At 34.0% G+C, this 26,612-nt stretch overlaps 1 protein-coding gene across 9 annotated transcripts in view; it reads left to right on the forward strand.

The window, feature by feature from the left end:
• The window catches only part of LOC101890817 (cAMP-dependent protein kinase catalytic subunit 3), a 53,710-nt gene that overhangs the window by 3,066 nt on the left and 24,032 nt on the right, over nt 1-26,612 (forward strand). For all 9 annotated transcript variants that reach the window (XM_011292207.3, XM_005178501.4, XM_020035081.2 and 6 more), the window contains one exon: nt 7,124-7,644. In XM_011292207.3, the coding sequence (XP_011290509.1) occupies nt 7,185-7,644 (460 nt within the window). In that variant the 5' untranslated portion in view covers nt 7,124-7,184. The remainder of the gene's footprint in view (nt 1-7,123; nt 7,645-26,612) is intronic.

Here is a 26,612-nt window from a genome sequence, read left to right on the forward strand (position 1 = left end):
CGAATACGACAACAGTTTTTAATTCAAAATATTTATGGCATAGACGTTCAGGAGAATAAATTACAGAAAAAACTATAAAGATTTATACAGATTCACTGACTCTTCTGCTTCCACTTCTTATTCGGCCAGGGAAACAATATGATATAATTGGAGGAACCATCACTTTAGACCGTGTTTTTTAAAAATGAAGGCTAAGGCTTTGAATGTGTGGGTACCGAGAATATCTCAAAAGAAAAATATATGCATATACAGTGTGAGATAAAAAAACTGCAACAAAGTCAAACACTATAATTTTTACATTTTTTTTTTTTATTTTATTGAATGTCGGAAATAGCATCAAAGTTTAGAATTGTTCGATGTGCGATGGTTCTGAGTCCTGTTGGAATGTCCAAGGTCTGCGGTCAAAATGTTTGCGTGCCCAAGGCTTTAGTACACCCTCCAGAATATTTTCGCGATAATATTCGGCATTTATTCTAATGCCACGGTATTTATATGAGCGAAGAGCGACCATCGGCTGTTATGGCGGCCCACACTATCACCATGACCGACGCTTGAGTTCTGGTGGTCAACCGAAGTTGCACATTTTCAGCTGACCTCTTTGGCAAGTAAACACGATCATTGTGTTTGTTTACAAACTGCTGGACAACGAAAGTTTTCTCATCGGAGAAAACCAAATCCGACAGTTCACCACTTTCGGCCAAGCGAAGCAACTCTTTAGCTCTTTTGAGTCTATTTTCTTTCTGTTGCGGTGTAAGTTCTGGCACTTTTTGGAATTTAAATGGATTTACCCCGATCTCATTTTTCAATATTTGCCGAATATTCCATTCGCGCGATATGTTCAGCTCGCGAGCCATTTTTTGGCCACTGCGAGCGGGTTTCGATCAAGTCGCTTCTTTACTTTCCAAACCATTTCTGCTGATGTTGCTTTTACCAGTATCATGGTAACGAGCGATGGTACGAGACACAAAAGATTTATTCACATTTAAATGCTGGAGTGCTCTAACGATAGCCACTTGTGGTTTTCCAGCCAAATATGAAGAAATCACATGATCACGCTTGAATTCCATCACGAATAACTTTTTTTCTGGAAAATTCTCAACAAAATGCTTTCGTATACTTGTAAACAATATAATGAGCAGTCATTGAAATAATTTTAACAGGTGTCGAACGAGTGGCTTTGAAATGACAGCAGTCTGAAGTTGATTACAGTTTGTTTTATCTCACCCTGCATAAACAAATGTTTCGATAATTTTCATTGCTTTGAAAGATATCCAACTTTATGTGTATTATACAAACCGGTATTATATATCGGTGCATTTCAATTTTTAAAATCAGGAAGTTGTTTCAAGAAAATAGTTGTCCAAGAATTACATTTTATGGTCGAATTCAGAAACTTGCTTCGTTTGTTTAGCAACATCAACTTTTGTACCACGAATGTAAAGGAAGAAACACCAGGACTATTCTTCTTATTTTTTCAAATTCAGTCCTAGAGTTATTGAACTGTTTGCAAAATTTCTGGTCGATAGAATGATTATAAGGTTAACAAGATCAACGAACGACTCTTAATACAGATGCAAGGTGATAGATATAACAACAAATGGGTCTGGGGTTATTATTGCTCCAGTTGCAAGTCTTATGCTGGAGGGTAACAAAAGGCGGCATTCCAGAATATGCGGTGAAACCAAAGTTTTTGTCATTCATTTTACGGTAAAGTTCTGTTTTATCGGGTAATTTCAATTTAATTTTTAATGATTTTTCTTCTTAATTTATTCGAAAAACACTTAACGCTTGCACTCTGCATAATTGGACAATTAAATGGGTGGAAAATGCATCCAACAATGCCATTAAACTCGAGCGACAGACATAAAAGAGAATATTTCGGACATTTCAATGACGAGTCACTTTTTAATGAAATGCGGTCAGATAATCTAAAAACAAATTGTTTTTTCAAAATATAATTCATTTGTGACATCTTTAGATTTATGTGCGATGTATGTTTGTAAACAAACATTTGCAAATATGTATATATTTTAGTTGATAATTTTGAAGTATGAGGATTTCCACAGATCAAGTTTGTATTATATCAAGTACTGGACTCGTTTTTTATGAGGTAAATGTCTGTTTTTTTTTTCGAGATATCTGAACAAATGGAGTGTATCGCATCAAGTACTCGGAGTGAACCGAAGATAATAATAACATTTTTTTGGGATCTTAGTTATTAAAAAAAATGTTATTAGAAACCGGGGACTAAAATATCATCATTGCATCGTTTGGATTCAAAGGATGATTCAATTATGTTAGTTTAACACATAAAGTTCTCTTTAAAGAAATAAAAATGAATTGTAGTTAAATTTGAAATGATTCTTTGTTTTCTTTGAATATAAACAGCTGTATTACACTTTGATAAATATTTAAACGACATAGTTTTGTGTTAACATTTTAGCAACACGGTCTCATCTCTTTTTTGTACATTTTTATTTCCATGTTTTATTTTTTGTTAATTATTACCATATTTTTTTACTTTGCATCCCCATCTGGTCATTCGCTGTATTGTGATTTTATATCTCTGAATCATCGAATAGAAAATAAACGCAACAGTTTTCGAAATTTATTGAATCGGACTACTCGTATTTTGTAATTTTTGTTGTTATAAATGTCAGCGTTGCTGCCGTATGGAGAACAAGATACGTCCGCCACCTTCATCCCCCATATATGTGTGTAGGTGTCCATAGAAATTCTGACGCTATAGTCTATTAATATATCATTTCTTACACTTCTTGGATAGACAATTGAGTAATCATCCGTTTTGATTTTTATTAGTTTTTTGTCTATGTTACGTTGTGGCAGAAAAATCAGGTGTTTCATTTTAGTAAGGGTAAAAATTACTTAGGGTTTGTTTGAAATAAGTTATATTAACGTTATAATGCAAAAATATTTTTGAAATGTTGAAATTTCCAACTGAAATGAGAAGAAAATGAATTCCCAGATTGAACAAGAACATATTATGGAAGACAAACAATTTATTACGTCAGTTTCACATACGTTAATGTGAAAATTTGAATTTTGGCACAAAAGTTTATGTAACCTTTTTTCCAGAGCCCTCAAAAATTAATCATTTTTCCCATATTATATAATTGGATAGAGACTTTTAACTGTCTGCCTGATATGATAATTTTTTAGAACTATCATCTAGTTTTTACAGTTTTTTCGTTGTTATATTTTTTTCCATAACCGATCCGACAAATATGTACCGTCAGTATACGAACCAAATGCAACAAAAAAGTACTATATTGTACTATTTTTACCATTTGAACACCAACATTTGCGCGCAAAATGAAGAGAACGCAGAATTTTTATCCCTCCACCATAGAATGGAGTGTATATTAAGTTTGTCATTCCGTTTATAACACCTTGAAATATATATTTTAGACCCCACAAAGTATTTATGTTCTTGATCAGCATAAAATTTTGTCGATGTCGATGTAGCGATGTCCGTCCGTCTGTGGAAATCACTCTAGCTTCCGTACGTTTATTGATAAAATTATGCTCAGATGTGTGTTTGTTCTGGAGGCAAATGGGCTATATAGGTACACGTTTTTGTATAGCGGCCATATAACTGTACATCCTGGCATAGAAATGTTAATGTAGGTCTACGTTTTGATATAGTTCCATATCTGTACCTGCGCCTTAAAATATTTAGTATTTTCATGATTTGTGTCATACTTCTCACCGGAAAGCCAATGACAGAAAATTGCTCAAACTGGTCTACGTCTTCGTAAAACCGCCATATACCGGTACCACCCTATATTCGTTATTTTTGATGGTTTTAGTAACATAATCCACCCGAATTATTTCAAACCTCGTATTGTAAGTTCGTAATTGGTAATACAGCCTGTGGCAGAAAATTGTCTGTACAGGTACTCGTCTTCGTATAGCCCTCATATAATGGTCACCCATATATTCGGTATTTTGATGATTTCTATTAATCGGAATTGTTTCAAATTTTGTATTTGAAGTTCCTAATAAGTAAAACAGTCTTTGACAGAAAATTGCTTATGAAGGTCCCCGTCGCACAGGGTCGCTACCGTGGCCAAAAATGTTGATGGGAAATGATATAAATCGTATAAATTAGAAGGAATCTGAATCTTTGAATTTTTTTGGTCAAGTATTTTTTACTATACAGGGTGAGATAAAAAAACTGCAACAATGAAACCGTCACACGCTGCCCAAATGTTGCTCTGCGTTGTTTTGGCCCATTCCCGGCGAAGCGCTGTCTAGCCTTCACTCCAATATCGATAATTTTGCTTATTTACGTACCTATTCATTGAGCTAACATAAGCTTCGTCGTCAAATAGAAACTTTTAATAAAAAAGTGGATATTCGGACAACTTTCCAAGACCCCAATGCTCGTTTTCCAAAAGCAATGTTCGCTTATATAACGATTCATAGTTAAATTATAGATTAAACTGAAAATGTTTGAGAGAAAAAATAGGAAAGGTAATCTGTTTAAACCAGTGAAACTGAATTTAAGTTGAAGACAGAGGGCTTAAATTAATTTTATTGTTCCATCTTATGTCTAAAGATATCTCTTTGTATTTTAGAAAATTTTAGCCAAAATTTCCCTATAAATCATTTGTATTTTTACAGTTTGGTTTTTCAATAGGTACAAATTCTTCATTAAATATTACAATATATGTAGGCTGCTCTTATATTCTTATATCTTCCATTAGCGTTCCCAAGCCGTATTTTTTCCAAGTTAGCTATAGATACTGCCACAGCGAATATTTTTCTATGTATGTATATTTTTCTACAGCAACAAAAAAAGGTACGAGAGATGTTTTTCTAGGGATCGTAGTTTCCTGAAAAATATTGATTTAAGATCTGTGAGGAATTTTCGAACGGTGGAACTTTATATTGACAACATCCGACTTTTCAATGAGAAATTTATACATTATTTTTAAAGTTCTATAATCAAAAACTAGAAAGGGAGTCTTGGTATTTGGAAAGATTGTTTGAGCATTCAAACTTTGTTTCACAATATCCTAAAGAATTTTTTTAATTTAATTAAAATAATTTCAGATCTACTGGGATTTTATAGTGGTGTAGGGTCTCACAGATTCGGCCGCCCACCGTTAAATACATTTTTCAAACTCTTTCATTGTTATTCGCATTTAATTAAATACAATTTTGTGTTACCGGTGCAAACACGCTCACGAATGCCCCACTGCATTTAAAGTGTGTGTGTGAGTGTGCATGCATGTGCATTGTTTTACGCAATGTAATTGCTCGGAATAATTTAACAAAAGTCTTTAGTTTAACCTTTACTTAGAGCGGAGAACAAATGCACTCAGGTGTGGTAAGAAACGATCAAGTTCAGCCAATATATTTCATGGCCTTTGTTCGCCAGTGCCCAATGTATGTACGTACACACGATTCTAAACACTTTGTGTATGTAGCTTTTATATTATTTCATAAATATGTATTTTTAGAAGTAGTCCTAAAAAAGAAATAAAACGTTTATTTTACTTTGTTGTGTTTATACAAAAAAAAACTATTTCATTGAGTGCTTAATTAGCTCCCACTGGATTTAGCTGTTCATTCATTAAATCTCATTGAGCGGAGATATTCAGATTGTATGTGAAAGTTCTCCGTGTGTGTCTGAAGTTTTCTTATTGAGAGGAAATTTCAATTGGATTTACAACGAATATCGAAGTGAAATGAAATGAAAACCTTTCAGCATATACACACTCACGCAGCACTTAACCTATAGCAGGCTGCTCATATGGAACATATGGTCGCCCTAGTGTTAATGGTCTTTCTATTGCATGTAAAACACTATGAGTACCATTATCTGGAAATGGAATCAAATGAATATTACGAATATGTATGTGAATTCTCTTCGTAATACAGCAGAGTATACATTTTGAATTGAAAGCTACAGAATGCACAGTGATTTAAAGTATAGTAACTTTAAATTAACTTGAATTGGCCACATTCCAAATTCTGTTTATAGAACCATCTCTGCTGCTAACAACACCACACGACCCATCTTAGAACTTGATCAAAGTTCACATGCGTGCGAAATCGCAGATTGCAAATAACATACGTACAGGCATGGCTAAGCCGTGTTTGAATTCTACGCAGATCAAAAATATACTCATATTTTATAGGATCTAAAATAAATTTTTTACACTTTTTACTGATTTAGACTAGACCAACTTTTGAGCTTGTCTCAGGCATTTATATAAACCTATTTGTTTTCAGAAATGCCAATTTTTCATTATTGCCTTTCTTTTTTGAAGCTGTTATTACATAAATTTTTGCTTAAAAAAATTGAAACACCAAAGGAGTTTGCATTCCCCTTACCTCTCTCTAATACAGATAAAAATTTTCCGCATGTAAACGCGCCTAATGAAAAAGGGAAGAGAACAAAGTTAAGTTTCTTCTATGGTTCTCTTTTTATATAAATAGTATAGGATATAGGAAGTGATGTCAAGAAAATACGTAAGAGGTAATTTATAAATTCTAAAATTTAAAAATATCGTTGTAGTTGGAATATATTTCCCAAGGGCCTCTAAAACTTGCAGAGTTTATTCCCAATGCTGTAGATCGTTTTTTTAAATTGTTTTCTAAAGTAACAACGAGAAAACAATACAAGCCGTTTATATTCACTGTGCGTTCTAATAGTTTTCACTTATTGCCAATGGCAATTGACTAACCCACAAAATTAATGCTCGAGTACATAATATCGGCATGCCTCATCTCTGCTGTTCGAGTACAGCAGGCAGAGAGAATAAGTAAACTGAACGACCCCAATCTATCTAACTCGACCACAAGACAAGACTCTTGATTGAATGGACACTTAAAAAGTCCAATGGTTTAATTAAAAGTTTATGCCCCGGCGATTGGGTGTGTACTTGCATAAAAAGTGAATATCTAAATCCAAAGGATATGACTGACACATGTCCTCAGATGATGAAACTAAACTAGAACAAGTATATGCATGCTATTACTAGGCTAATAGCAACGTAAATAATAACAGGGAATGTAGGGAATACAAAACTACAAAATACATTTCTTTTCCACATTTCCATTTTAAAATGTCCACTTGTTTCTTCTCTAGTTGCAGGAAAACTTTCCGACGACTCTGATTGCCTGGCAATAAAGAACGTCAACAAATATCAATGTCAGCAGCCACTTGTTCCCGCGTAACAACAAAAATGGGTCCCAGCAACAAATCGAAGACAACCTCTGGCACCGAGACCTCATCGACAGTAAAACTGGGTCGTCTCTGTGGTGGTGCGACCAATGGCTATACCAACGGTCGCAGTACAAATGCTGGCAGTGAATCCTCAGATCCCTTAGAATCAGACTACAGTGAAGAGGCCGACGAGGAAGAGGATACTAAACACAGCAGTCGCACAGAGAACACATATGAGGACATTGATAATAACGATGAGGAGGATGATGATGACGATGAAGAGGACGACGACGACGAGGAGGAGGAAGAAGATGATGAGGATGATGATGGCAATGAAACGGACGATGAAGAGGATGATAGCACAGAAGATAATAGCAGTGTAGAAACAGCCAAAGGTGTTAGAAAATATAGTTTGGATGATTATCAAATTATAAAAACTGTCGGTAAGTGGAATTTTTGTAAATATTTGTTTGGAAGAGTTTCAATCGTAACACTGAAGTAATAAGTAAACATATCAATTTCCTGCAAATATAATTAGCAAAGTGAGACTGGATTATGTCCGAAGGTATCAAACGAAGTCTTTATCTATCGAGTCTTTATCTATTTCTCTTTGAACTCCGATTAAGGGAAATTACGATTATCATAGGGATTGAATACAAACCTTCTCACGTCAGATAAAAAATGTACAAAAACTGGTGGGCTTTGAATCCCTAAAATTCAAAGTTACTGTTATATGAGGTCTTTTACAAATACTAAATATCTTTGCGTAATATTTCTTTTCGTCACTAGTCTAAGCTAAGTAATAGAATGTGCATGGGATTTAAAAACCTCAAGATACTGGCAGCTAGAGACTTAAATTGTACTTTAGCAACAGGGTAGATCCTCTGAGAACCAAATATAAGCTAATTTGATTGTGGATACAACTGAAATGTTCAAAAAATAATTAAGAGGGTGTCCTTCTGGTACTTACCAATACAAGAGTTCAGCATTTTCAAAAAATTAATACATAGACATATCCTCATATAAATTGAAGTAAGTAGTCGATATTGTCCAATCCAGCATCTAGGGTGAGATAAAAAAAAACTGCAATAAAGTCAAACGCAATAATTTATACACTTTTTTTAATTTTATTGAATGAAAGCAAAAATGTCGGAAATAGTATCAATTTTTAGAATAAGTTTAGATTTGTTCGAATTGGTAACCTTTGGCACAAATTATAGCCTTCAAACGGCCAATGAAACCGTCACACGCTGCCCGAATGTTGCTCTGCGGTATTTTGGCCCATTCCCGGCGAAGGGCTTGCTTGAAGTGATCGACACTTTGGTATTTTTTAGTGCCAACCTTGCTTTTCAAAATACTCCAAACACAATAGTCCAACGGATTAATATCCGGAGATTTTGGTGGCCATTGTGCGCTGGAAATGAAGCAAAGAACCTCATTTAACAATGTAACCATTCTTGGGTGGCGCGTGATGAGTGCGATGGCGCTGAGTCCTGTTGGAATGTCCAAGGTCTGCGGACAAAATGTTTGCGTGCCCAAGGCTTTAATGCACCCTCCAGAATATTTTCGCGATATTATTCGGCATTTATGTGATGCCACGGTCGATTAATACGAGCGGCGAGCGACCATCGGCTGTTTTGGCGGCCACATCATCACCATGGCCGGCGCTTGAGTTCTGGTGGTCAACCGAAGGTGCACATTTTCAGCTAACCTCTTTGGCAAGTACACACGATCGTTGTGTTTGTTTACAAACTGCTGGTCAACGAATGTTTTCTCATCGGAGAAAACCAAATTCGGCAGTTCACCACTTTCGGCCAAGTGAAGCACTTTTTGGCCACGCGGGTTTTGATCAAGTCGCTTTTTTAGTTTTCGAACCATTTTTGCTGATGTTGCTGTTTTCTTCCGTCCACTTCCTTGACGTCGGGCTACGTTACCAGTATTACGGTAAAGAACGATGGTACGAGACACAAAAGATTTATTCACATTTAAATGCTGCAGTGCTCTAACGATAGCCACTTGTGGTTTTCCAGTCAAATATAAAGAAATCACACTATCACGCTTGAATTCCATCACGAATAACTGTTTTTCTAGAAAATTCTCACCAAAATGCTTTTGTTCGCTTGTAAAGAATATAATGAACTGTCGCTGAAATATTTTAAATAGCTGGCAGGAATTTGAAGTTGCAGTTTTTCATCACACCCGTATATTAAACTTAGTCAGATGCAAAATAAACCACATCGGCACACTCCTTCGGTACCTCCCCTATAGAGGAGAATAATTATAACGCATGTCAAAATATATTTTATTAAACTCACAAAAGCTGAGGGTATTCATCTATCGGCAAATACTTTTTAACTCGTTCTTGTTCCAATTACACAAAAGGAAAGAATTGTTTTCCGATTAGATATGCCTAAGATAATTTTAAGCAACATTTTTTTAAATTAGTTAGGGATGATTTGCGTTTTAAGTCCATGTAAACATATGATAAAATAGTCTCATGTTTTGTTAAAAACTTCATATATAAGTATTCAGGTTTGTTGTGACGATATTGTTGTGGTTTATCTCAAATATAATAGGTGTTTGAGAATTGAGCATTATATTATATATATATATATATTTTTCTAGATCATTCGTTTTTCTAAGTCGTTTCGAAAACTGTTAAGCTATATCCATCTTTATGTATAATTCTCATATTTCGCGTATTTCTCAGTTTCGCGTATTTCATGCGATTGAGTGTTTAATCAAAAATCTTCAGTTGATATTGTGGTGTTATGTGCCAGCGAATTACCTCCTCTTCAAATATTGCCATTCACGTTTTTCAATAAACCATTCCACTCTTTGCGCCGTATTGTCTGAATTGCAAGCTCTCCTTATGGGACATGACATAAACATCAATTTATCATGACACACCATATTGTACTTGCCAAATAGAAAAGTCTCAATAATATTCGGCTTGTGAATCCCCACACAATAACTTTATTGTGTAATGCTCATTTATGGGGATTCATAAACACAGTCGGCGGTGGCAGTTTATTATATTTTAATTAAGCTATCAACATTCATTGATTCATTTTTCTCCAAATGTTTATCTCCACCATAAAAGTTTATTGACCATTTTCTGATGCACATATATACACGCATAAATTCATAAGTTCATATGTATGCGGGGAGTTTTCTTCTGCAGGGCATTTCATCATATTTAAACCAGAATATATATCTTTCAGTTCATTTTGTGATTGCAAAATGATTGAATGATCTTCACAATTTCTACACAGACCTTGAAATGTTGTTATTAATTTAGTTTTTTTCGCTCTTGTTTTTCGACTAAGAAATAACTTTGACCAATTTCCAATGAAATTGTGTGGAAAATCTTAAACAAACAGGAGAGAAAAACATAAACATGTTTTGATATTTTAACGATTGTTTTTGTAAATTTTCATTGTGAGTTCCCTCAGCGATGAGTCAGCCAGCCAACCATCTCCTGTTTGCTTATCTGCTGGCTAGTCACCTACCCCACCCCCATTACCACGGAAGAATATGTGTTTTTCCAATGAATCGTATGATCATCTCCAGACTTTCAGTCGTGAAGTGCGAAGACATGCCGTGTGCCATAGATGTAAACATTTCCATGTAAGAATGAAAGAACACCTCATCCTTGGGGGTAATTATTGTTGCACCTCATTTTTGCGCAATATTGTATTTAGGAGAAGATAATAGAGATTTGTATAAAGTGAAGAGCAATTGTTTGAAAATAAATGTTTCAACAAAAAACGATTTTGATTAAATCGATTCATTAAAAAACAGAAACTGGGTGTATGCACACGTTGGTGATATCTGTTTTTTTTTTTTTAGATTGCGACAGTCATTCATCTGTTGCCATTTCTTTTTCCAATTAAATACGTCATAATTTATACTCCTACTCTTAGACTTTTATGAGGGAAACGTTCTATCGAGAATGTATGAATAATCACAAAGAACTCTTGTTGTGACAATTTGCTAAATAATTTTTATTTTATGAATATGATATTATGAAAAAAAATTACCCGAATTTTAGTTTTGCGGTAGGATTAGGCTATAAAGGAATTCATTTTGGACCATTTGCGAAAAGTCTTTTACAAGTTTTTAATCAATGCTATAATTTTGATAAAAAAAATGTAAATTTTCATGAAGTTCTTGTGGTTGTTTATATATCAAAGAGAGCGAAAACCCTTTTACAGAAATAAATATTAAGTAAATTATGAAAGTCTGTCTGATTTCACAATTAACAATATCAACAAGTATAGAAAGTAATAGAAAGGCTAAAATCTTAAATACGAGCTACACAGATAACATTTCGAAATATTCAATGAGGTGATATTATTCTGATATCAATATATTTTTTCGGCCCAATAGAATATTTATTTTATACTATAAAATCGCTTAGAATATTCTATTTTATATATTCCAAGTTCATTTATTTTGCAAAAAGGGCAAAGTCGCAATTATAGACCAATTGACGCGGAATTTAGTATGTAGCTAGAGTTTAGGTCTGGGTAGAAACCTAACATTTTGTTTGGTCATCGGACAATATTTAGCCGGAAAAATATACCATAACTTTTATGTAAAAATACGAAATTTTCCACTAAACCGCGAATATTTTTAATCACGGCGAAATCACAAATAAACTAATAGGTCACTTCTGACCTTTAAAGTGTTGCTGATAGCGAGGATATCGGATATATAGCAAAATAGGTACAATCTATGTGTTCAAGAAATTAATGTTAGTTATTCCGCTTATAAGTCAGGAATCGCTGGACTGATTTGGATAATTCTCATCAATTCGGAACGGCCTCTTGCCAAAAAAGGATAAAATCTAAGAAAATCACGCAAAAATATGTCTATAAAAAGTGAATAGCTTTTATCAAATTTTATTTTATATTTGACTAACAATTGTACATTTTGTAATACGGAATTATATACGGAATATATATGTGTAGAAAAATGTTATATTCAAGTCGCAATTATCGTCCGTTCCTAACTAATTTTCGCATGGAGGTATGGTATGGGTCAGAATAGAAGCCTATTGTCGCTCTATGGGTCACATTTAAAAACCAATAGAAAGAGAATTTTTCACGAGGAGAGAGTTAAGGACAGGACAGAATTCTAGCATTTTGGATGACTATTGGATTATATTTAGCGGGTAAAATTGACCACAACTTTTATGTGAAAATGTTTTGAATAGTTAGTTAGTGTTTAGGGCAAATGCCCCGGTCAAAAACCAAAGGTAACAGATGTGCCGGACTGTATAGCATTATTTAAAAAAAAGAGGGAAGGTATTTATTTAAAAAAAGAAGGTTTTTAAATATATTGTAGTGTAGTTGGGTATCATATGGTCCGCCCCGCACGTCTATAGCCTTTGCTTACTTTTTAATGATGAATCTTAGCTACATACTTTCGAATTGTCTAAAGTCTTTGGTAACATCTCCTACCAGAAAGCATTTAATTAGGGGTTCTAGTTTTTTATTTGATATTTGAATTGTTATACAATGCACCGATATTTCCAAATAGCGATCGTCTGACAGATTTATGTACGAATTTTAAAAAATGTGCACATACAACCACAGTTTTTTCAATTTTTCATGCTTGTTCTCAAACTTTTCGATGGAATTGTAAAATAAATATAGAAAAAGTACCAACAAAAGTTATCATTAACCACATATCTATTGCAATTTTCCTACTGAGGCGCATAGAGTGCGCGAATTTCATTGTTTGGGTTTTGTTTATGTGTCAGGCAGGCTGGCAGGCAGGCAAAATGAATTTCTTGTTTGGTTTCTGCATGGACACCCCATGTTTATTGTGTCAGTGATGATAGTTTTATATTCAATTAAAGAAAATACAATTTGTGGCTTTTGTTTCTCATCTACCATTTGATGCAGACACGCACACAGGCACAATGTATTCGAATATGTTTTCATATTCCATCACATATACTTGCATAATCGTTCAACTTTTGTCTTAAGGTGGGTCGTTATTTATATTATTATATATTAATTTCCATATTATAATAATATAATAATAATTTATTTAAAAACCTAGAAAATATCAACAATATAAAGAATTCCAATAAATATCAACCGAGCGCTAACTCCAAATAACAGTCACCTTTTGCTAACAGTGTTTACATATAAATATTTTTCCACATACATAGTTATGTATAATATCCAATGGCTTCACTGCATAATTTATTTTATTTTTGGTTTCTGCTCACTTTGATGTTGGTTTGAAATTTTATATCGTCTTCTTTGTGGTATCTGCAACGTAAATCATGGCTATGTCTTCAATTTTTCAATTGAAAAAAAAACTAAGTGCTTAAGATATGCTTCTCATTCATTCCTATGTGAGGAGCAATTAATAGTGTGTCACATCAATTGGCCGACGCAATTAAACATCATTTTCTCTTGAAGTCTCTCTAGTGGTTTAGAGATCATTTAGAGTACGAAAATATTTTTCTTTTTGCATTTTCTTGTTGTTCGTTATGCGACACACAGACGAAGTTTCCTTTCCAGGAAATTGTGCGGTAGCTGAAATATGAAATGTTTTACCATGGAAGAGAAAGCATTAACGTTAAGCTCTTACCTGGTTAAATTATTTACTATTTGTAAGAAACACTTTTAGCATTTAGGACTTACCAACGCATACAGGAGTATTAGCAGATGTTGATAAGAAATTTAGCTAAAAGCCAGTAACTAAGGTACTAAGTTGACCAAGGCTGCAATTTCTATGTTGGAAGGTGTATTGTAACACAAAAGGACACAGCAACCAGATATTCGCAAATTCATTCTGCATTTATGCATGTAAAAGCAAAGTTATTCTTGTCTTACTGATCAAAATAGCCCAGCTTTACCAACTCATCGCCCCTTTCATTACCCATATATACTAGTACGCAGCTATACTCCTAACACTATGCTTTAAATAAAATAGATCAATAATCGCTTGGATTTGATGGAGAAAGACTGCATTGCCTTGGTGACAATCTGGCTATCAGATCATAACTGCCCCACATGCATGACCCGTCCGTTATTTCACCACTCCCACGACCTTTGGCACATAAAAACCGTGCAATTTAGCTCCTCACAGTGAACCTCACGATCTGATCCGTAGCAAGAACTCTCAATACAAAATAATGGGTTTAACATTAAAATTTTTAAACTAAAAACCAATTATTTTTACGAATATTAAAGGCCTGTTTTTTATGACGACTTGAATGTGAACTACAAAAGATAATCTGCTTAGAATCAGGTTCTGAGTCGATTTATGAATGTCCGTCCGTCTGTCCATGTATTTTTATAAACAATTTACAGGTCGCATTTATTGCCCGATTCAGATGAAATTTTGCACAAATAATTTGTTTGACCCAAAGGACGAACCCTATTGAAATTCGATATAATCGGTCAAAAATTAGGTATAGCTCCCATATATATTTTCGTCCAATTTGCTTTACATTATGCACCAAACTTGTAAGATCAGCCCAAATAGTATGCAATTTTGCACGTACAACCAAATTAGGCCTGAAAATAAGTATGCCAAATTTGATCGAAATCGGTTCCGATATAGATATAGCTTCCATATATATTGTTCATCCGATCTGTTATTTTTGTCCTCCGCAGCCGTAATATGCACTCTGTAACAACGATATTAGGAGAAATATATCATATACCCTTGCTAAATTTCATCGACATCGGTTAATATTTAGATATAGCTCCCATATATCTTCGTCCGATTTGCCTTTTATTGTGCACCAAACATGTAATATTAGCCCAAATCGAATGGAATTTGGTACTTACGACCAAATTGAGTCTAAAAAGGAGTATGTCAAATTTGGTGGAAATCGGCTCAGATATAGCTAAAGATCCCATACATATTGGTCATCCGATTTGTTGAATTTGCCCTGCATAACCGTAATATGGATTCAAATACAGCTCAGAAATACCTTTGCCAAATTTTATCGAGATCGGTTCAGATTTAGATATAGCTCTCATATATATCTATCCGATTTCAAGTTAATTGTGCACCAAATGGATAATACAAGCCCGAATTGAAAAGGCGCAAATGCCTCTACAAATTTAGTAGAAATCGATTCAGAAGAGGATATTCCTCCCATATATTGGTATGGTTTAATTCTCACAAATTCCCCATTAAAACTTTTATTTGTTATGTGAAGCTCTAATAAATATGCAAAGTGGTGTAGGGTATCAGACTCAGACTTTAAGATTTTCTTTACTGGTTTTCATTTTTTTGTGTTTTTATTTCGAGTTCATACCCTAGTCGCTATTTTTAGTCATACATGTACATCTCAAAATCATTGTATTTATTGTGTTCCTTCGTTGGCTGACACAGAGCCATGATATCGTTGAAACGAATTTCCGACAACCGAGAGAACTCCTTGAAATAAAGGCAATCCTTTTCAATGATTTTTACAAACAGGATTTCTCAGTAAATATTTAGTGAAAAAAAACTATTAAAACCGGATCACAAACCTCATAGAATCTTCAGCAAATACATAGATTAATACATGAAATATCAAGTCACCATGCAGAATTTATTGAAAGACCAAAGACCATTTATATTATATTGCATAGCTACCGATATTGCATTTAATTTTGATGTATGGCATAAATTATATAACAATATGTCATTTTTGCAAAAACATTCCTCAATGTTGCATTAAAATAACATATTGAGAAAATACCCACACGCTTAATCGAGTTAATATAAAGTAATCAGTTAAATTTTGTTTCATAATTATAAATTTTAAAAGCATCGGCAAACAAAGAAAATTGAATCTATATACAACGGCAGTAAAACTATATAGAAAAACAGATTCCATTATAACCCTGAAATGTAATTAAAATTTAATACAAATTAAACCTTAGGCCAGAATATTGAAGGTTGATGTTCGTTTTTAAATGCTTTTCAATTAAATCCACACGCACACACCAGAAACACACGAGACTAAATGGTGGCAACATCAATAGCATCAGCATATATCCAGGTCAAGTACTCCTCACAAAAATATCCATCGAGGCAAGTTTATGGCATCGTTCGTTCGCCCATTCATTCATCCGTATATGTACTCGTGTGCTGGCCACAGAACGTGAAAATAAACACGAAACGCAACGTTCTTATGGCGAAAGAGTTCATACCATGAAATTTATTATGGCAGATGGCATAAACGCTAGAAGGAACCGTTTATTGTAAAGTATCTTTACGTTTGTTTTTTTTGTTTAGCCAAAGAAACGTTTTGTAATTTTCCATCGTTTGCTTACTTTGCAAACCAATGTTGGGTGAAATTTATGGAAAATGTCAAACATGCACAATTGCAGGTACACACTTGCACATTCGCAATGAAAGGTCTCCAACGCAATTGAAATGTACGAAGTGTACATAAAGCAAACTAAGATTGTATATGGAACAAATAGAAATGATGCTATGGTTTCATATTGACCTTTGATGATGTCATATTTTTCAGACACATAAATCCTGCACAGACTTTGGCGATGTTGACTTTGAAGATTAAGTTTATTGGGATTTCATGTTTCCACAATTGTTGTTCTTTGAAGTAAGAGTTACAACTTTGATTGCGAGAGTAAATACAAATTTTGCCTGTTTCGAAAGTATAAACCTGAAAAAATTAAATTGGTCTGTTATCACTCTGTGGTGTCAGATTAAAGACAATAAAAGAACATTAGTTTAGCGAATATAATAAGCTGCTCCACATATAGCTGTTATGACATCAATGCTTTGTTTAGGATCAATTCAGATTTAGATATAGCTCTTATATGTATTTTTATCTTATTTTACATTTTGTACACCAAATATATGCAAATATAGATTAAGTTTAACACATACAGACGAATTCAGAATAGAGATAGGCATGTTGAGTATTATTATTATTATTATTATTATTATTATTATTATTATTATTATTATTATTATTATTATTATTATTAAGTGTCCCTGATATTTATTGTTAATACCTTGTCTTTAATGAAACGAATGAAGTCTCAATAAATAAATAAAAAATAAATAATAAATTATTATTATTATTATTATTATTATTATTATTATTATTATTATTATTATTATTATTATTACTATTGTTATTATTATTATCCGATCACCATCCAAAATCGCGGCGTATTCTAAATTCTTTCCTATTGTCCAAAAATTATAGGCGTCGACTGCGAAACTGGCCCCATGCAAACATTTCGTGCGACCTATAGATTTATCACAAATTGACATATATCATATCGTTTTAGCTCGCCCAGTATGGTTCGGTTTAATTCAAGGCTCTACAAACTGTAGGGTCCAAAATAAACTTATACCTCCTAGTATTAAGCTCTAAGCCACTGTTTCCAATAAAATTGCCTATAATTTGATATTTTGTGCATTTGTCATTCCATTTGTAAGACCTCTAAATATTCGTCATAGATCCCAAAAAGTATATATATTCATAATCAGCATAAAATTCTGAGTCGATTTAACGATGTCCGTCCGTCTGTCCGTCAGTTTGTCTGTTGAAATTACGATACAGCCCGTACAGCTTCGTATAAATTTGCCACAGTAGTTTGTCTTGTGTCTAGGATGGTTGGTATTAAAAATGGGATATATCGATCTACGTTTTGGGATAGTCCCCTTATAACGATATCTCCCGATATTCGGTATTTTCATGCTTTTGGCCACATTTTTTCCACCAAAATTGGTATTTGTAGTTCTTAATGGGTTCCAGCTCTAGTGGTGAAACATTGTATGTATAGGTCCATTTTCCTATAGCCCCCATATAGGGGTACCTCCCAACATTCGGTATTTTTTGATTTTTGACACATTTATCCACGGGTTTGTCTAATAAATGGTATTTGTTGTTTGTAATGGCTTCCAGCTCCGGAGGCGGAACATTGTATATAGGTCCATGTTTTCGTAAAGCCCCTATATTTACCTACATTTTTCCACGAATTTGGCTAAAATTGATATTTGTAGTTCGTAGTATTTAGGTCCACGGTTTTATATATAGCACATATAACGGTACCTTCGGATATTCGGTATTTTGACGATTTAAGTCACATTTCTAAAAGATTTGTGTGAAATTTGGTATTTGTACTTCATAAGTTGTTCTACAACCGGTGTCAAAACATTGTCCATATTGGTCAACGGTTCGGTATTTGATATATAGACCGATATTCGGTATTTTGATAATCCTAGTCACATTTACTCACGAAATTATGTCAAATTTGGTATTTAAGACTCGCAATGGATTACAATCTTTGTAGTATAAAATTGTCTATATAAGCTGCTGTTTCGATATGGCCCCGTAAATATATCCAGGATTTGATTTACCTTCACTGTCCTGCACAATTATTGACTCTCTTTGAATTTTCCAGTCGGTACCCTACGTTGGAGAGTGTAAACTCCGCCTTTAATTGTTTTTAAATTTAATTTAAATTTTTCACTGATTCATTGCATTGCATTCGCTGCCTTAATATTCGACTGCTGGAAAACAGTTGCAAATGTCAGTTCTGATCGAACAAAGGCCGAATAACTTGCAACTGGACATCCTTTTTCTTCATTCATCACAAATCGCAAGTCATTTGGAAAACTTTGGCCTGTAGTTAACAAGGTCCCTTCCGGCGGATAACTTTTGTTTCATATTCTCAGTTTGATTGACAGTCATCTTTCAGTGAAACTCAAAATTGAAATTGAAATTATTATTGGCATAAATACAAGGCTAAAGCTGAAAGACCTGTCCGACGCCTGAATGACGGACGACATTTGCAAAGGTGTCCGAAGAAAATAGTGAAGCCAATGTACGCCATTTTCTACTATAGTTGTGCAAACGTTTCATTTGTGTTGTGGCCTTCTGTCGAAAGCCTAAAGCAACGCCAACTAAACTGAAACACTTGTTAGTTGGCCATAGAAATTGGTTGTGAATGAATAGTTCCTAAATACGAGGAAACTTATTGTTTGTTTATGATGTTGTTTTTGTTGCGACACTGTGCACAAGATTGACTGACTGCTGAAGAAAAGCTCCTGCATGAATGAATAAACAAAGTGAATGTCAAACTGAACAAAAGCAAACGAAAAGAAGCCAACATTCACCACCTTCAGCATAAACATGTGGTGTCGTGTCGTAGAACACATAAAGAGATCACACATCCGAATGGTTGTGCCGGAGGTACTTTGTTCAACATTGTTGTGTGGGAAATTCGTGATGTTCCAGCGAAAAGATTCATAAAAACAAAATAAATTTTTCCACCTACAAATCGTAACCTGTCCACACATTGCAAATGTGATGTTGTGCGTTTTCTCGTTTCTTTTTTCTCATTTTGTGTACCCCTGAAGAACATTTATGCAGAATTTTGAAATGTTTATTAAGAAAGATGTTGACCCCATTTCCAAACGCATCTTGCATGGATTGATCAACGGCAACACATGTCATTTTTATTTATGGCAAACAAAAAGAAGAAGTAATATAAAACAACAAGGCAAATATTGTAAAATAAATTGGGAAAATGAAACAGTGGAATTCTATGCGATTGGAGTGTATACGATAAAAACAATAAATTGCAAATGAAGGAAACAATAATGCAGCTTTGTGATGGGAGGCAGAGGGTAGTTGCAGTAGATGGAAATAAGTTGAACATTTTATATACCCTACATCATGAGTTAAAAAAAAAAAAAAATATTGCCAAATCGGTTAGAAATACTAATAATTAGGCGATATTATATACCAGTCATTCTTGAATAGTTTGTGCTATAACTTCGGATACCCAAGATCAACAAATTGCAATATACAGCATTCAGGGTGAGAGGAAAAAATTGCAACCAATTTCCGACTGCTGTCTTTTCTAAGCCATTCGTCCCGGCAGCTGTGAAAATTATTAGAAAGAAAAAACTTATTCGTGACGGAATTCTATCGTGATAGTGTGATTTCTTTAAATTTTGCTGGAAGACGAAGTGGTTATCGTTAGAACACTTCAGCATTTAAATGTGAATAAATCTCTTGTCTCTCGTACCATCGCTCGTTACAGAAATGGTTCGAAAAGTAAAAAAGCGACTTGATTGAAACCTGCGTCGCAGTAGCCGAAAAATGGCTCGTGAGGTGAACATATCGCAATATTCTATTCGGTAAATATTAAAAAATGAGCTCAGGTTGAAGCCATTGAATTTCCAAAAAGTGCAAGAACTTACACCCCAACAGAAAGAAAATAGATTTAAAAGAGCTAAAGAGTTCCTTCGCTGGCCGAAAGTGGTGAACTGCCGAATTTGGGTTTCTCCGATGAGAAAACATTCGTTGTCCAGCAGTTTGTAAACAAACAAAATTATCGTGTTTACTTGCTAAAGAGGTCAGCTAGAAATGTGCACCTTCAGTTGGCCCCCAGAAATCAAGCCATAACAGCCGAATATCACTCTCCGCTTGTATTAATCGACAGTGCCATCGGAGTAAATGCCGAATATTATCGCGGAAATATTCTGGAGGGTGTATTAAAGCCTTGGGCACGCAGAAATTTTTGCCGCAGACCTTGGACATTCCAACAGGACTCCACCCAAGAATGGTTACATGGTTAAGTGAGGTTCCTCGCTTCACTTCCAGCGCACAATGGCCAACAAAATCTCCGGATACCAATCCGTTGGACTATTGTGTCTAGAGTATTTTGGAGAGCAAGGTTGGCACTAAAAAATACTAAAGTGTCGATCACCTCAAGAAAGCGCTTCGCTGGGGATAGGCCAAAATACCGCAGAGCAACATTCGGGCAGCGTGTGACGGTTTCATTTGCCGTTTGAATGCCATAATTCGTACCAAAGGTGACCAATTCAAACAAATCTAAACTTATTCTAAAATTTGATGCTATTTCCGAAATTTTTTGCTTTCATTCAATAAAATTTAAAAAAAAAAAATGTAAAAATTGTGGCGTTTGACTTTGTTGCAGTTTTTATCTCACCCTGTATATGTCCATCTAATCGTATCTACCTACGTGCGGTATTTTGATGATTTAGGGGCATTATTAACCGGAATTGTCTCAAGTTTTGCCTCTCAATATCGTATTTCTATATCGCCTGTGACAAAAATTGGATTAAAACGTCCACGTCTTCCCAATATTCGGTATTTTTATGATTTTACAAGTATTTTTAAATTAATTTCGGTTTTTGAAAATTAGCAATTTACTTTTTCCCTTCAGTTTAAGTTTTTTTTTTTTATAAAATTATAAGGTTTTTATTATTCTTTTTGCAAAAATTGGGTTTCACTCGTTGAATTATAAAAGTTTTCAATTTTTGATATTTTAATTATTCATATAGCATACTCATTCTTTACATTTTCACTTTACAATAACCCTGGACATTGTGGAGCTTTGACCGATTTATTTGCAATAAACAAAAATGACATGTTTTGTAAATATTTTGATAAATTATCGCTTTTAATAATAGTTTGTTTTGTGTATTGTTTGTTTAATAAATGTAATGAAAACACGCATCAAAAGTTTGTTTACCTCCAAGTTTTAGTCTTTGCAATATTTTCATAAAAACCATAAACTATGTTTGTTTATACAAATTTAAGCAACGTGATTCCGACACATAAATATATATTCACATATATGTATGTATGTATTTAACTTAAATGCCTTTAGTGTAAATAAACTTGTGACGGCCTATCTACCACTATACATTGTAAAAACATGGTGTATATAATTGTCGAATACCCATCGATGGTGGCAAAACAGGGGATGAAGGACGAAAATGTCAAAATTCACTTGTCAAATTTTGTTTTGCTTTCTTCATTTAGATACGTTTCTTTATTAATGTTGATGTTGTTAAATGCGTTTTTGGGTCATTTTTATTTTAATAAATAAATATCCATTCATATAGAGCATGTTCGGGGAATTTACATCCGTTAGACAAAATAATTTCGGTACCAAGATCGGCAACATCTCTTCCAAAGACGACAACACACTCGCTGCCAGCCAGTTCAATGGGCAACATGCCAATGTTTCAGACGTTAGTTAATATTTCGGTTGTGATGTTGGCTTCTGTTTTTATTTTTCTTTTGTCTCTGATGGCGAATTTTAATTTAATATATTTTAATATTTGGCATATGGCATCTAAGAAATAACAAAAAAAAAAAAAAAACATCACTTTTCCATACATGTGTGTGTATGTGTGTGTCTGGTGTTTGTGCTTTTAAGTCTATTATATGCGGCTTTGTTCCTACACTCTTTGTATCTGTTGCAAATATTGATCAGTGAAAATCGTCGTCATACGCAAACACAAAATACACTCAAAAATAATTTTTTAATTGTGAAATGACAAAAATAAAACATCATCCGAATCAGTTCGGCCATATGGCCAGTATTTTTGCCGAACAAGCAGCGCCGGCATACGCGCTACACTATACGTATGACAATGTATTCCGATACAACGAACAACTACATGTCTACTATCAACCATATGGGAGGCATATCAATCTAGACAATCTGACGACATACCATTTTTGATACGACACCCAAAATAAATAGCCGATTATTTATTATTACTCCAAAAGAATTTCAGCGGATTTCGCATTGTTAATTGCCAAATAATCGTTGTGTGAAAAATATAATTCATATTGAGTTTATATCTTTTTCTTTTCATGTCGACGATGACAGACAAATATTGCAATAATTTCTCTGGGTTCTTATATTTGGGTTAAGTTTCGTGAAATTAGGCCAAAAGCAGTTTCCTTGACATAATTTAATATAAAATGGAATTAATGCAATTCTATTAAATGGTACGTTGGCCAATTATTAATGAAAAGAAGACAAGAGCGTGGATCACTGTTGGTATATATTGGACAGTTAGACTGGGCGTACGAATGTAGTAAACAGTGTAGGATATTCGAAATAAAATCAAAAATGGCAAAATTTCTAATTGTTATCAAAAATATTACCATTTTCCTAAAAAGTTGATTAGAAGCAAATATGTAAACAAAATAATAGCTTTTCAAAAAATTATTTTAATTTCAAGAATATATATTTGTCGGTGTCACAGTGGCAGCAATAACAGTTTCGCTCCATCGTTGTGCGAAGCATAACAAAGTGTTTCTCTATTTTTAGGCAGTGAATTTTTATATGAAAAAAAAAAAAAAACGTTTATGCTTGTTGTAAATCACTAGTATTATTGTAGTTAAATTAGATGGATTTTCGTTTTTACCTTCTAATAATTCTACCATGGAATGAAGTATAGATTGCAGAAACACAGATGATGCCGAAAATCCGTTAACAATTCTGCTAAATTTTTAAGAATGCAGAATATGGGGAATTACCGTTATATTGGGGTCCATGCAAAAAAGTGGATGTGCATAGGCAATTTATGTCATAGCCATTATAGTATTCAAATACGAAACTTGAAAAAAACCCGGTAAAAAGGGAGGTAACTATATATGGGGCTATGCGAAGACCTAGACCAGCATCGACAATTTCCTATCACAGGCTGTAGTTAGTGCAAATACGAAATTTGAAACGATTCCGATGAATAATATCGCTGAATTCAGAAAAATACTGTATACAGGCAAGCACCGTGCACCGGGGGCTATACGAAGAACTGGACCTGCGTAAGCAATAGCAACAGGAACTTTAAACACGAAATTTGAAAAAAAAAAAAATCCGGTGAATAATCTCGCTAAAATCATCAAAATACAGAATATTGGAAGGTACTGTTATATGGGGGCTATACCAAAATGTGGATCGACATAGCCCCTTTTCAGTATCAAAAGTCTTGCTAACCAAACATACATCTAAGTAAAATTTTATTCACCTACTTCAATTTGTTCGGAAGCTAGAGTAAGTTCCACAGACGGACGGACATCGCTAAATCGATATAGAATTTTATGCTGATCAAGAATATAGGGTGAGATGAAAAAACTGAAATCAACTTCAGACTTTCTGTCATTTTTAAGCCACTCGCCCGACAGCTTTTAAAATTATTCCTTCCGAATATTATCGCGAAAATATTCTGAAGGGTGTATTAAAGCACGCAAACATTTTGGTCGCAGACCTTGGATATTCCAACAGTACTCAGCACCATCGCACTCAGCACGCGCAACCAAGAATGGTTACAAAATGAGGTTCCAGCGCACAATGGCCAGCAAAATCTCCGTATACAATCCGTTGGACTATTGTGTCTGGAGTATTTTGGAAAGCAAGGATGACACTAAAAAATACCAAAGTGTCGATCACCTCAAGCAAGCGCCTCGCTGGGAATGGGCTAAAGTACCGCAGAGCAACATTCGGACAGCGTGTGATGGTTTCATTGGCCGTTTGAAGGCCATAAATCGTGCCAAAGGCAATCAATTCGAACAAATCTAAACTTATTCTAAAATTGATGTTATTTCCGACATCTTTTGCTTTCATTCAATAAAATTAAAAAAAATGTAAAAATTGTGGCGTTTGACTTTGTTGCAGTTTTTTTATCTCGCCCTGTATATGTAACAAACTTAATATACCCTCCATATGATAGTGAAGAAACACATACCGGCATCTGGATGTGTTGCACTAATGATGGTAGGTTTAAAATTTTATCTTACCACCCAGAGGATAAATGCATAGTATTCATACTATTTTATTTATTATTAGTTTTCACGTGAAAAGTTTCCATATCAATTTTGAATATTCAAAACATGATTCGAATATATTTATGTTGCTAATATATATTTAACCTACATGAATGGGTGAATGTATTTTTGATCTTAATTATTTATTGTGATGACACCAACGCTACGACAAATCAACAACAACAAATAAATAGAATCAGTTAGCAGAATTTTCACAAGTTATTTATTGGAAAACCTGAAGAAAAATAAATATTCATATATACATATACTTTTCATCCAAAAACAATAACGATATTTGTTAAGTCATTTATCACGAAAAAATGTTGCTGAGTTCCTTTCATTCGAAATAAATAAAAGTGGCAAAAAATGGTTTGTTTTTTTTCTGCAGTCTGTCGTTTCAGGCAAAAGGAGTTTATTCACACGGACGAATTTATATGTATTTCATTAATAATATGTATTGCTTCTATTTAGCGAGAAATACTTTGTAAATGGGCAATTTAAGTCTGTGTGGTGGTGATTTGTCCCGCCGATCATGAGTTTTCTTCCATACGTTTCTCATCTAACAGGTTTTCACATCGTATGTCTGCGGATCCGCAAACCAAAACGAAAAAAAAAACTGTGGAAACCAGTAACAAGTCATTTATCCAGCAATCGACTGTCGCTGTCAAACAGAGTTTTTCTTTTACGCATGCGTCACAAGTCGCTGGAAAACTTGTTGGCCGGTTCAATGGTTTAATGCCCGAGTGGCAATCGACATTACGAGAGTAAATAATTGCAGTGTTTCATTTTTTCTTTCTTCGTAGTTTTTGCATAACTTTCTCAATAGTTGAGTTTAAAGAAATGCCAGAGCAATTATTTGTTTAAAGTGTGGTCGTGATTAGCATGGTCTTTATTGTTTTGGTTAAACGTTTATTGCAATTATTAATTAAAAACAGTTATTTTTCATGCCGACTGTAAAGATAATATTTAAATTTAATAATAAAGACAATATGAAATCCCACTCTATTGATTTGGGAATTTTATTTATCTTCCTCTTTGTAATTAACTAAATTTTGCAAAAGAAATAATTGTTGCGAAAAAACAATGAAAAACATCGACTGCGACGACATAAATATTTTAAAAACAGTCAAATAAATGTAAAGTCTCCGCCTTTACTGCTGAAAAAGTTGTTTCCGTTTATTTTAGCTTTGTTCCTTTCAATAAGACTTTCGAGAAACTGACCCTGAGAGAACTACTTTACACAGATGTGACGAAACGGAGAACTGCTAAGCATGTCAAATTAAATAACAACCCTTCAATATCAATATAACAGCCGTTAGAAGCTGACAATCACGCTACAACGTTCATTTCGAGCAGACTTGTCTAGTAAGCCCATATTTCTTTGTGCGTACTTAAATTTCATTTAAGTTTTAATACCTCCCGAATTCCTAGTAAAAAGTTGAAAATATTATATAAGTTATATAGTCGAGCGGGTAAAGAAACAAGACTTTTAACTATATAACACCCGATCACATTTGGATGTGTTCGATATACGTATTTAAGATTAAAGTTTATAATAGCAAGATATTTAGAGTTGATGTCACTAAAACTGGATCTGCTAAACAGTCGATTGTCTTATTGTGCCAATATCGATCGATAGTTTCTACTGCCGCATAATAACCAATCATTTGTGCATTTGGTCTCTATGAAAAACGTGTGAGGCTTCGGGGAAATTTTGGAATCCAAAATATTCTATATTAAAAAACCAGTAAAGAAAGTCTTAAAGTCGGGCTGGGCCGACTTTATGATACCCTA

The sequence above is a fragment of the Musca domestica genome, unplaced genomic scaffold (genome assembly GCF_030504385.1).
Source record: "Musca domestica strain aabys unplaced genomic scaffold, Musca_domestica.polishedcontigs.V.1.1 6, whole genome shotgun sequence".
Taxonomy (NCBI): Eukaryota; Metazoa; Arthropoda; class Insecta; order Diptera; family Muscidae; genus Musca; species Musca domestica.